The sequence below is a fragment of the Nilaparvata lugens genome, chromosome Y (assembly GCF_014356525.2).
Source record: "Nilaparvata lugens isolate BPH chromosome Y, ASM1435652v1, whole genome shotgun sequence".
NCBI classification, from domain to species: domain Eukaryota; kingdom Metazoa; phylum Arthropoda; class Insecta; order Hemiptera; family Delphacidae; genus Nilaparvata; species Nilaparvata lugens.
In genome coordinates this window covers 5559206-5572354 of record NC_052519.1, presented here as the reverse complement: position 1 = coordinate 5572354, position 13149 = coordinate 5559206, and the positions used below count along the sequence as shown (strand labels likewise).

The 13149-nt window shown below is 39.2% G+C and overlaps 1 protein-coding gene across 1 annotated transcript; it reads right to left on the bottom strand.

The window, feature by feature from the left end:
• Positions 1-520: 520 nt before the first annotated feature.
• On the bottom strand, positions 521-8911 carry LOC120355262. Its single transcript, XM_039443607.1, has 2 exons — positions 953-8911; positions 521-702 (listed from the first exon to the last, which is right to left on the bottom strand). Exons 1-2 carry the CDS (start codon positions 6011-6013, stop codon positions 661-663), a joined length of 5103 nt encoding a protein of 1700 aa, XP_039299541.1. The 5' UTR covers positions 6014-8911; the 3' UTR covers positions 521-660.
• Between the last annotated feature and the right edge of the window lie 4238 nt (positions 8912-13149).

The following is a 13149-nucleotide window of genomic DNA, read 5'->3' as shown; positions in this document are numbered from 1 at the left end:
ACACCTTGACGATAAAAATGGCGAAGCAAGTTAATGAGCAGCTGAGATTTCACATTCTGCCCCCACGAAGGACTATTCGCCTTGAAACCAAGGTAGAATAAGGCCGTAAAATGAAATATGTGAAAGAACAGCTGCGAATGCGATGATGCAAAGAAACGAACACCAAACAAAAAACTGGATGCAAGATAATGACAATAAAAACTGTACAAGTTGACGAATGTAAAACAACGATGAACTAAGCTTCTTCTTCGAATGAAGGAAGAGGTACGATGCTTGAAATAGCACGTTTGAAACGACCAGTGGTGGTCTGTACGGTGACGACTCTGACTTTCCCATCCTTTCCTGGGTGGGTGTCTACAACTCTGGCTAGGCGCCATGATGAAGGTACTGAACCAATGTCTTTTAGTAAGACCATTGTGTCAACTGTGACGTTGTCTTGTGTTGAAAGCCATTTGTTTTTGCGTTGTAATGTGACGAGATACTCTTTAGACCATCTGTCCCAGAGATCTTGAGTGACGTTTTGCAGAATCTTCCAACGAGATCTGTTGTCTTGATGGGTGGTGGGTGGGTTGAGAAATGGTAGCGCTGTGAGTGGGCGACCGATCAAGAAATGACCTGGTGATATGTAGTGAAGATCTTGAGGGTCTTCCGAAAGTGGAACTAGAGGGCGCGAATTGAGGATTGCCTCAATTTGAGCTGAGAATGTTGACATCTCTTCAAAGTTGAATGTTTTGTCGAATGTGACCACCTTGAATATTTTTTTGAAGTTTTTGACTGCGTTTACCCATAAACCACCGAACGACGGTGCGCGTGGAGGTATGAAATGCCAATTAATGTTGAGCACTGATGTATAGTTGTAGATGTCCTTTTGTGTTTTCTCTGATACGAGAAATTGATGCAATTCTTGTAGTTCGTTGTTTGCGCCAACAAATGTGGTTGCGTTGTCTGAGTATATTGAGTGAGGAATCCCACGACGAGATGAAAATCTGATGAGCGCGGCAATGAAAGCCTTGGATGTGAGCTCGGAGACCACTTCGACATGGACTGCCTTAGTAACCATGCACACAAAAATGGCTAGATAAGCCTTGGTGAAGATGCGAGACTTTTTGGTACCCATGAGAAGACTGAAGGGACCTGCATAATCGATTCCTGAATTGAAGAATGGGAAGTCGGCCTGAATTCTGACGGGAGGTAACTGACCCATAATTTGCTCCGAACGGAATTTGGAGAAGCGAAAGCAAATGACACATGACTTGACAACAGATTTGACTGTGCGGCGTGTTGAAATGATCCAATAACGTTGGCGTAATGCAGTCATCGTTGATTGGACTCCATCGTGATGAACTCTGCGGTGATAGCACATGATGAGTGCGCGAGTGAAGTGATGTTTGGATGGAAGCAAAATTTGATGTTTGTAATCAAATGGGAGATTGGATTGTTGCAATCGGCCTCCTACACGTAGTAGCGAATCCGTGTGAATAAATGGTGAAAAAGCTTTTAATGAGCTTGATGCGGGCACTTCTTTGCCTTGCTTGAGCAAGCGAATTTCGTCAGCAAATGATTCGGCTTGAACAATTTGAAGAACCTTGAGTTCTGCTGCTTGAGTTTCTTCGACTGAAAGAGCTCCTAAATTGAAATTTAGTGGTTGATGACGATTGCGACAATTATGAATGAAGCGTAAAACGTATGCAGTGGCTCGTATGATTCGATGATAATCTGAAAGCCTTTTGATGAGTGCTGATAAAACTGATAGGGTGACGCTTGTAGCGTGAGATGAGATTGGTTTCAAAACTGCCAAGTTGGATGAAATTTCATTCCATATTGAATCAGGTTGTGATAACCATGAAGGTCCGTTCCACCAAAGTGGATTCTGAATTAGTGCAGTAGGTGTGCAGCCTCTTGAGACAAGATCAGCTGGATTGGATTTTGAAGTAACGTGCTTCCAGGTGAAATCAGCGGTTAAGTTTTGATTAGTTGAAACTCTAGTTGAAACAAAAACATCTGCCCTGTTTGGCAATGTTTTGAGCCAATCGCAAACAATTTTGGAATCGGTCCACATGACCACCTTAGAAAATTTGATTTTAGATGCTTGAATAGATTTGACAACTAATTTGGTTGATAAGAATGCAGCTTGAAGTTCTAAGCGAGGAATTGAAAGGAGTGGTTTGATTGAAGCTACTCGAGATTTGGACGTGAATAATCTAGTTTGAATACCGCTGGATGATGAACTACGGACGTAAAGACAAGCGCCGTATGCTGTGTTGCTGGCATCTGAGAATGCATGAAGTTCGTAGGTGGCGTTTGTGTCTGATGGTAGAACACAACGTGGAATGGTGATGTTGGAAATATTAGGCAATTCTTGAAGAATGCTTAACCACTCAGCTAGAAGTTCAGCGGGAAGTTTTTGATCCCAATCAAGTTTATGAAGCCACAACTTTTGAAGTAGGATTTTAGGCAAAATGATGACTGGTGAAATTAATCCAAGTGGATCAAAAATGCTTGAGACGCATGACAATAATTCTCGTTTGGTGAATGATGATTTATGAATGATGCTGGAAACGTTGGTTGAAATTGCGAGTTGATCAGCCTTGGAATCCCAGATGAGACCAAGTGCCTTGACCACACTGTCATTTGAATCAGACAAGGGTTTGGAATGAACTGTCTCGACGAGATGAGATGGAATTGTAGCCATAAGTTCCGGCGAATTGGACAACCATTTTCTGAGTTCAAGTTGACCATTATTGAGAGTGGTGCGTAATTGATGAGCTAACTCGATTGCTTCTGGAAGAGAAGAACATCCGCTTATGAGGTCGTCAACGTAGAAGTCTGATTTGATGGTGTTGAAAACTGCTGAATCCGGTGAACAATCAATGTCAGCAAGATGATTGAGTGTGCGTGTCGCTAGATAGGGCGCTGATGATGTTCCGTATGTGACCGTGTTCAGAAAATATTCTTGAACAGGTTGTGATTCATTTGACCTCCAGAAAATGCGTTGATAATTTCTATCTTCCTCATGAACTAAAATTTGACGATACATTTTGGCAATGTCAGCAATGAAAGCTACTTGATGAGTACGAAAGCGTAGGACAGTATCAAACAGTTCTGATTGGACTGTTGGACCTATATGCAAAACTTCATTGAGTGAAACGCCAGAAGTAGTTTTGGCTGATGCATCAAAAACAACTCTAAGTTTAGTAGTTGTGGAATCAGGGCGAAAAACTGGATGATGTGGTATGTGATAACAACTCTCCTGTGGGAGTGAAGGTGGAGCGAGTGACATATGACCAAGAGCAAGATACTCTTCCATAAAAGCAACGTACTGCTGTTTTAAATCTGAATTTGATGAGAAACGTTTTTCTAATGAATAGAAACGATGAAGTGTTTGATTACGAGATGAACCGAGAGTGTGAAACGAGTCCTTTTTGGGCAAAGCGACTGAAAAGCGACCATCAGGTAAGCGCTGTATGTTTTGAATGAAGTGTTGCTCAATGTGAACTTCCTCTGTGGGCGTGCTGGATTGAATGTCAATTTCTTCAGTTTTCCAAAATTTTTCGAGTTGATGAGAGATTTGAGCAGTTGATACTTCTGATGAAACAAAATTTGAGATGGGTTCTGCATCAATTGGACGAGAGATGGGAATCGAGCCCCACACAACCCAACCTAGTCGTGTGTTTTGTAGGATGCAGCTATCAGAAAGCTGAATGCGACCTGCTTGATCAAGTGCCGCGTAGATGGCAACGTTAAGTAAAATGTCCACACCTGTCAATTGGTAGAAAGTGGGATCAGCGAGTTTGATGTTGTTTGGAATGTTGAATGTGGATAAGTCAACTCCTGGAGGAGGTTTGCTTGGAGTAATGTTTTCTGTTATGATGCAGTCGATGCGCTGCGACCAAGTACGATCTGTTGAATAGATGTCCAATGAAGAAACGTTGAGAATGGTAGAATTGCTACCTGAGACAGTATGAACCATACTCCCTGTACAGGTTGATGGCAACTGCAAACGTGATGCAAGTTCACGTGAAATGAAGCAACTATCAGAGCCGCTGTCAAGCAATGCACGACATGGCACCGCTTGGTGATGAGCATTGAAAACCAAAAGTTGGACAGTAGGCATGATGCAAGCCTTTGGACCATGAGTTGATTTGAATTGAGGGGCGCTATTAGCATAGCTAACCGTTTGACGACCAGAGTTTGAAGACTGCTGAGGTGGTTGACTCGAGCTAGGTTGATTCGCTGGAGTATGAGAGCGAGACACAGCTGAGCTGTCATAATGATGACTAGAATGTAACTGTGCGGAATGTGGCCTAGTGGATGACGAGGCTGATGAATGGTCGACCGACTTGAGATGGGCTGTGCGCTCCCTTGGACTGGGTGAGCGAGAAATAAAACACTGCTCGACTGAGTTGAGCGAGGTATGCGCTGGAGGTGCGCTGGATGTGGCATGCTGTGCTTGACGCTGTGTGCGCGCTGGCTGCGACGACTTCGGCTGCGGCGAAGGTGATGAGTGACGAGAATTAGAATGAGTGTTGTACTCACAATATTGTTTCCTGCTGACCTTTGGCGAGGAACTCTGTGCACGATTGCGCGCGTAGTTGGATGTAACAGCGTAGTTGGACGCCTTGAAGTTGAAGTTTGACCCATGAAGCATTGTATGATGAGCCTTACCGCAAGTTTTGCAACTACCACGACAGCTGTGAGATTTGTTCCAAGGATAAACGCAGTTCAGACAGAGGTTTTTCTGCCGCACTGTGGATGCTCGTTCTGCAAGTGGAATCTTGATGAGCGATTGACATGTGAAAATATTATGCGAATTACCGCTACAAAATGTACAATTCGTAGACCTATTAAACACATTGGGAGTGCTGGTTGTTGTGAAATTCGAATAACCTGACTTCTGCTGAAAAGTAGGTTTGCTGGTGCTGGGTTGATTGGCGCTTGCGGCCGTAGTGCGAGAACTCGTTTGAGTAATTGATGCGCTGGTGTGAGATAAGGCTTGTGCTACCTTATGTTGAGTCTCCAAAAATTCCCACAAATTGTCAAGTGTGAGTTTTGATTTCATAGAGAGGAACCTTTCCCAGTCTCTAAGTGTTGAATTGTCGAAACGAGAGATAGTGACATGGATGAAAATAATATCTTGAACTGATAAGTCAAGCGTCAATGATTGCAGCGCTGAAATGTTTGTTTTTTGATTATCAATGAAAGCTCTCCAAGATGAGGCTGAACGAGATTCAAGTTTGGGAGGGTTGAAAATAGCTAGAATATGATTTTCAGCTATAAGTAAAGCATTGTCATACCTTTGAGTAAGTAATTCCCAAGCTAGTTTGAAATCCCCTGAGGGCGAATTGGCGGTACGGGTGAGTGCTTCCCCATGAAGTGCTTGACGCAAATAATAATACCTTAATGTGTTATCCAAAGATTGATTATTAATGATGAGGCTAGTGAAAGTGGCCTTGAAATGAAGCCATTCATTGAAATTGCCATCAAAGTGAGGCAGAGGAATGTCGGGCAGTCTAGCATGGACTGGTTGTGACAACATGGAACGTTGATGTGCTGGTATGTGCGAATTCATAGCAGCATCCTTATGATGTAATTCAAATTCATAGATGGCAGTGTTGATTTTAGAATTAATAAGTGAAAACTTAGTTCTAATTGTATGGCACAGTTTGACATCAGGGAATTGACCCTCTTGATTGAGTTTTTTGATACTTGAATGAAAGTCATCTTTCAGAGCTTGAATTTCAGATTTGAAATCAAGGGCAGCAAAGTAGCTCTCATGCGAGTCAAAATTAGTAATGACTCCTTGTTGAATGATAAACTCTAATTGAGCATGAATAGAATCAAGAACACTAGTGGTAGCTGAAGCTACTTGAGTTGAAGTGGATGCACTAACAGCTGCTGGCTGTGTGACATTTGCATGAGCACCTTCTGAGTTAGGCGCTGATGGAGGAGGGTCTGAAAAGCCCTGGAAATCACCTGACTCTAAGTCAGATGATGAGTCACGATTGACTGACATCTTGATTCGTACAAAAATAACAATTAGAAGAAATTATTAAATTGAATGAGTTTGATTGAATAACGTAAGAATTGTATATGAGCAATGTGATGCTTGATTGAGTATATGAGCGATATCACGCTTGATTGAATAATAAATATGTTTGATAAAAATTCAATAATAATGATAATAATTGTTTGAAAAAATATTCAAATGAAGCGCATGCAATTGAACTTTACCTGCCTAAAGCGGTTTGAGATAATTGATTGAAAAATACTTAATTAAGTATATGAACACAATAATCAGAAAATGTGACACAATATAAATGATACAGATATAGCTCACGGACAGATTGATTCGCATGAACGCACGTAGCTCCACCTTCAACCTTGTAACACAGCACTGTCTTGGTAACACTTGCACAAAGGTTCGGTCAGGTATGGCAGCTGCGTGGCGCCCTTACAATAGCGGTATGGTCTGTCTGCCGTGGCGAATGAATTCCTTCTGGAAATATACAAAAACTATGGTTATGATAGTGCTAAGTTCACTTATGCTAGACACAATATATGAAATGTGGGCGCTATATACGCCTGCCTGGTGGGTAATATTATCCTGAATACTCAGAGGGCTTGAATTTTGATATTTGCAAATTTTGAGGGTTACCCAAATGTCACCAGCTTGATCTGGCTGAGGAGGACCATGAAATTATGAGATATCTGGGCCTAATTCGGGCGTAACTCCGAATTGTAAGATAGTGGACTGTAGATAATGAATACTGTAGATGTATACTGTCTAGGTTAGACAATGTCGGTCCAGAATCGCATAAATTCAATGCGGAGAAACAGCCACTTGAGTGCGCTGGTTCTCGTTCTCTCTGGTGTGACAGAATACAATAATGTATCTGTGAATGAAGTGAAAACAGCTCAGGACGCTGAATGACAGACAAATAAATGTGTTTATTTGCTGTTGTGTTGAAAATACTTTTAAGCAAGTAGTAGGATCTTAAAGTATGAATTAATGTAAGAATGTATGATGCAATTGACATTTATTGAATTGCTTTGTGCAATGCTTAAGATTAATTGCAGTACAAATGTTGATAAAAATCTGAATACATGAATTGAACACTCGAAACCGCTTGTATTTAATGAATTGACCTATTTCCATAGATATAAGAATAATGTAGAAATGTAGGAATTGACCTGTGAGGTTTGAACTTGATTTGATTTGAGTAATAAGAATACAACTTAATACTATGAATAATTGCATGAATAATTAGAATAATGATAATAAGTGCGCTTCCAAAATTGCTACTGGAATGATTGAAATTGAAATAAGTATCACAACTTGAAATATTAAATAATTTTTGAATAATAATTGAATTGAGATAAATGAAATTTTGAATAGAATGATAACCTTTCATAAAGTTTCATGAATAATCTTTGCAAAACACAATAAATGAATAACTGTGAAAAATGTACTTGACCTAATAACTAATGATTAGATAAGGTATACAAAATTGAATGTTGGCAACTTGATGTTACAAAAAGTCTCATATGTGAGATGGAAACCTGAATCTTATGAGATGTCAGTGAATCAATAATTAATAAAGCCTTCACAACCAATAATGCTTGGTGGAAGGTACAGAAACAACAACTAGGGATGCCCTGTAAGATGACTGTGAGGACAGTTGAAACCGCCTTATTAAGTTTTAGTAAATAATGTACAAAAATGTTGAAGGTGCCATATAATATCCAGTGGTAGAGCAATGCGTAATTGACTCTGATATTATATTTCATATGCTGATAGTTGTATGACCTAACCTCAGTTAGAATTATGAATAATAATAATCGTTGAAGTAAGAAAAATGTACAAGTGTTTATGAACACTGTCATGTAAAAATTATGCTGCAAATAAATGGGAGCTACCATAAAATATGAATTAATAAATGCCTCTGAGAAAAGGGACCATGAATAAGATTGTTAAATCAATTGAAATTTACGTATCTGAAATAAAACCTGGTGAGGGAAGAGCTGGTCTGTCCCAAATGCGGCCGTGCCCCCGTACTGGCTCTGCTTGGCTGAATCCAACGTCATTGGGCGCGGATGAAGACCTCTTGGAGTCGAATGATGAGTGGCTGAACCGAATCGTGGTTGAACTATGACGAATTTGGACGATGACGCACGAACTGAATGTTTTTGACCGAACAGTTTATGAACTTGGTGCACAATGACTAATTCACTGGGTGTAATGAATGTTCTGACTCTAATCCACGATGAATGAAGACAATTGATGAAAGTTCAATTCTACATGTGCATGTTGGATGGCTAAGTACGAGTGGGCAAGTTAGGTTATGTGAACTAACTGCATGAATGTAACCGTGAATTGGCTGGTTCAACGGTGAAAATATGTTGCTAATTAATAAAATACTGCAAAATATATCTTTATGCTGTAGATATATGACCTGGCTGACTCTAGTGTCCAACGTATGTTGGGATGCTTGGATCGTTTTTGGAACACACTAGTTGAAGGGTCTCTAACTTGATGTCTAGAGCCTATGATGAAAAGCAATATGTTGCTGAAGTTGGATTTAATTGTTGAATTGATTGAATGTAGATTGAGTGCATTCTATATGACAGAAATGCCTCGAATTGGTTGTCAGCCAGATGGAAGGATTGCAGAACCAAGTCTTACAAAACCATTGAAACTAATGAAAATTGCAGTTTGAAATAACAGTTCATAATTGTATGAGCCTATGCTTTATGTTGAATTGATAATTAATGATGAGAGTTCTTGAGAATAAACGTTTGAAGTGATTGAATGTGAAAGCATGGCGAGTTAGGCACTGAGTCCTAAAGTTGAAATATTTACTGAACTGGTCTTACAAATTCGATGAATGATGTATTGGCGTTGACGGTATTCCTTGATGAATGAAGACAATTGATGAAAGTTCAATTCTACATGTGCAGGTTGGATGGCTAAGTACGAGTGGGCAAGTTAGGTTATGTGAACTAACTGCATGAATGTAACCGTGAATTGGCTGGTTCAACGGTGAAAATATGTTGCTAATTAATTGAATACTGCAAAATATATCTTTATGCTGTAGATATATGACCTGGCTGACTCTAGTGTCCAACGTATGTTGGGATGCTTGGATCGTTTTTGGAACACACTAGTTGAAGGGTCTCTAACTTGATGTCTAGAGCCTATGATGAAAAGCAATATGTTGCTGAAATTGGATTTAATTGTTGAATTGATTGAATGTAGATTGAGTGCATTCTATATGACAGAAATGCCTCGAATTGGTTGTCAGCCAGATGGAAGGATTGCAGAACCAAGTCTTACAAAACCATTGAAACTAATGAAAATTGCAGTTTGAAATAACAGTTCATAATTGTATGAGCCTATGCTTTATGTTGAATTGATAATTAATGATGAGAGTTCTTGAGAATAAACGTTTGAAGTGATTGAATGTGAAAGCATGGCGAGTTAGGCACTGAGTCCTAAAGTTGAAATATTTACTGAACTGGTCTTACAAATTCGATGAATGATGTATTGGCGTTGACGGTATTCCTTGATGAATCCATTGAAAACACTTTTGAACTGTTATGAATAACTGGGAAGTTTAAATTAACTTGAAAAAAGGGAGTCTACCCCATGACAACGTTGACTTGTTGAAGCCGGAATTGAGAGTGTGTGACTTGCGGAAATAGGAAAAAAGTGCTACGTATGTGACCGGAAACACATGAATGCATATGCGAAATTATGAATCTAAATCTTGTAGAGATGAATGTTGAGCGTTGGCAAATATATGAAATAAACCAATAAATACATTGACGTCGAATAGATACAAAAATACAATAAAATATACGCAGAAATAGATTGATCGATGGCAGTGGCGAAATTGGCGGTCGATACAAATGAGGTGTCGACTGGTTGAATCAGCTGCTGAAACGATGCTGACAAAGTGGTGAGACGAAATGTACAAAATTGACACACCTTGATGATAAAAATGGCGAAGCAAGTTAATGAGCAGCTGAGATTTCACAGTGTTTAAGATTCAAAAGAAGGCACTCAGATGTATAGAGAAAGTGAATAGGTTAGACTCTTGTAGGCCTTTATTTAAAAAGCTTGGTCTATTAACTGTGCCATCTTTGTATGTATATGAAGTTGTAATGCATGTGAAAACGAGTGGTGTGATCCAGAATTCAGATGTTCATGAGTATAATACGCGAAACAGAGCAGATTATCATATAATGGGTCACAATAGTAGGTTATTTGAACAAAAACCAGTTTATATTGGTAGGAAATTTTATAACAAGCTACCTCAAATCTTGAAAAGTAATGATGATTTGAAGATTTTCAAAAAACAAATGAAAAAATATTTAGTTGATAAAGCTTTTTATAGTGTACAAGAATTCCTTTCAAACCTAAACTAGGTTGAACTACTTAGTGTTAGAGTTATTATGTAATAACATGACTTGTCTTATACTCCATGACTGGAGTCTTTAGGACGTAATCTTAAAAAAAAAAAAAAAAAAATATTAAAGATCATTGGAATAATTCTACTGAGAGTTCTTATTCTTTCAAAAATACACAACAGAACTCTTGAATCAAGTCAAATAATTACTAACCTGAACAAGTATGACCAAAGCTTACTGAGCCTGGGCCAAGACCAAATCTCTCCTAAACTAAGCTTTTTCCAATCTGAGATTTTCCTAACCTAAGCTTTTCCTTAAATTAGCTTCACCTAACTTGAGTTTTCCTAACCTAAAGCTTTTCCCAACCTAAGCTTTTCCTAACCTTAGCTTCTCCTAACCTTGTTCCTCCTAACTCAAAGGTTTTCCTCAACTAAGCCTTCACTAACCAAAGCTTTCCCCACCCAAGGCTTTTCCCAACCTAAGCTTTTACAAACCAAAGCTTTCCCTAAAGCTTTTCCTAACCTAAGCTTCCTCTAACCTAATCTTTTCACAACCCAACAGTTTCCTAACCTAAGTTTCTCCTAACCCAAGCTTCTCCTAACCTAAGTTTCTCCTAACTCAAAGCTTTTCCTAACCTAAGCTTACACTAACCAAAGCTTTCCCTAATCAAAGCTTTTCCTAACCTAAGCTTCTCCTAACCTGAGCTTTCACTAACCAAAGCTTTTCCTAACCTAAGCTTCACCTAATCTTAGATTCTCCTAACCTAAGCTTCTCCTAACCTAAGCTCTCCCCAATTTTAACTTTTCCTAACCAAAGCTTTTCCTAACCCATGCTTTTCCCAACCTAAGCTTTTCCTAACCTTAGCTTCACCTAACCTAAGTTTCTCCTAACTCAAAGCTTTTCCTCACCTAAGCTTTCACTAACCAAAGCTTTTCCTAACCTAAGCTTTACTCAACCTTAGATTCTCCCAACTTCAGCTTCTCCTAACCTAAGCTTTCCTAACCAAAGCTTTTCCCAACCTAAGCTTTTCCTAACCTAAGCTTCTCCTAACCTTGTTCCTCCTAACTCAAAGGTTTTCCTCAACTAAGCCTTCACTAACCAAAGCTTTCCCCACCCAAGGCTTTTCCCAACCTAAGCTTTTACAAACCAAAGCTTTCCCTAAAGCTTTTCCTAACCTAAGCTTCCTCTAACCTAATCTTTTCACAACCCAACAGTTTCCTAACCTAAGTTTCTCCTAACCCAAGCTTCTCCTAACCTAAGTTTCTCCTAACTCAAAGCTTTTCCTAACCTAAGCTTACACTAACCAAAGCTTTCCCTAATCAAAGCTTTTCCTAACCCAAAGCTTCTCCTAACCTGAGCTTTCACTAACCAAAGCTTTTCCTAACCTAAGCTTCACCTAATCTTAGATTCTCCTAACCTAAGCTTCTCCTAACCTAAGCTCTCCCCAATTTTAACTTTTCCTAACCAAAGCTTTTCCTAACCCATGCTTTTCCCAACCTAAGCTTTTCCTAACCTTAACTTCACCTAACCTAAGTTCCTCCTAACTCAAAGCTTCTCCTCACCTAAGCTTTCACTAACCAAAGCTTTTCCTAACCTAAGCTTTACTCAACCTTAGATTCTCCCAACTTCAGCTTCTCCTAACCTAAGCTTTCCTAACCAAAGCTTTTCCCAACCTAAGCTTATTCCTCACCCAAGCTCTTCTCAACCTAAGCTTTTCCAAACCAAAGCTTTTCCTAACTTTAGCTTCTCCTAACCTGAGCTTTTCCTTACCTCATCTTTTCCTAACATAGGCTCTCCCTAACCTTAGATTTTCCCAACCTTAGCTTTTCCTAACAAATATTTTTCCCCAACCTAAGCTTTCCCTAACTTGTGATTTTTTTAACCTAAGCATTTCCTAATCGAAGCTTTCCTAACCAAAGCTTTTCCTAACCTAAGCTTTTCCTAACCTAAGCTTTCACAAACCAAAGCTTTTTCTAACCTAATTTTTTCTCAACCCAACAGTTTCCTAACCAAAGTTTCTCCTAACCTAAGCTTTTCCCAACCTGATATTTTCTCAACCTAAGTGTTTCTAAGCTAAGACTTCCTAACCAAATCCTTTCTATGCAAAATCTTTCCAACCTAACCTCCTCTCACCAAAACTCTCCTAACCTAACCTTTTTCAACCCAAACCTTTGTAACCTGAGTTTTTTATTATCCCCAACCTAACAAAGCCTAACTCAAACTAAAAAATGCAGTCCAGCCCAACCATTGAGCTCCCCTCTAACCAAGCATTTTCCAACCTAATATAACAAAGCCTTACCAGATAAAGACTGAGCAATCCTCAGACTTGCTCAGTCTTCATCACTTAAGGTTTGATAGTCACATCAAACTTTGGTAGGTAGGGTTTCATCAATATCGTTGGATACAGGAGAAAATGTGGTCAGCAGTAATGGATAGCTCCATTTAAAAATAATCTCAACATTTTTTAGGCAAACAACCAGCACATTTTTGATATTTTCCAGATTTCCTATCAACTTCATCAATAGCATCAAATACAGGAGAAAATGTGGTCAGCAGTAATGGTTAGCTCTTTGATGGAATTAGAATATTTTTTTTTCAAATTTGATACATTTGAGTTCTAGTTCAAAATGATTTTTTTCCCAAAATTGGAATTTTTTTTTGAAAAAATTGAAGATAGTGAAAATTATAACTGGAACCGTTTTAAGCATAAGCTAGCCTGTGGTACTTTTCTGTAAGTTG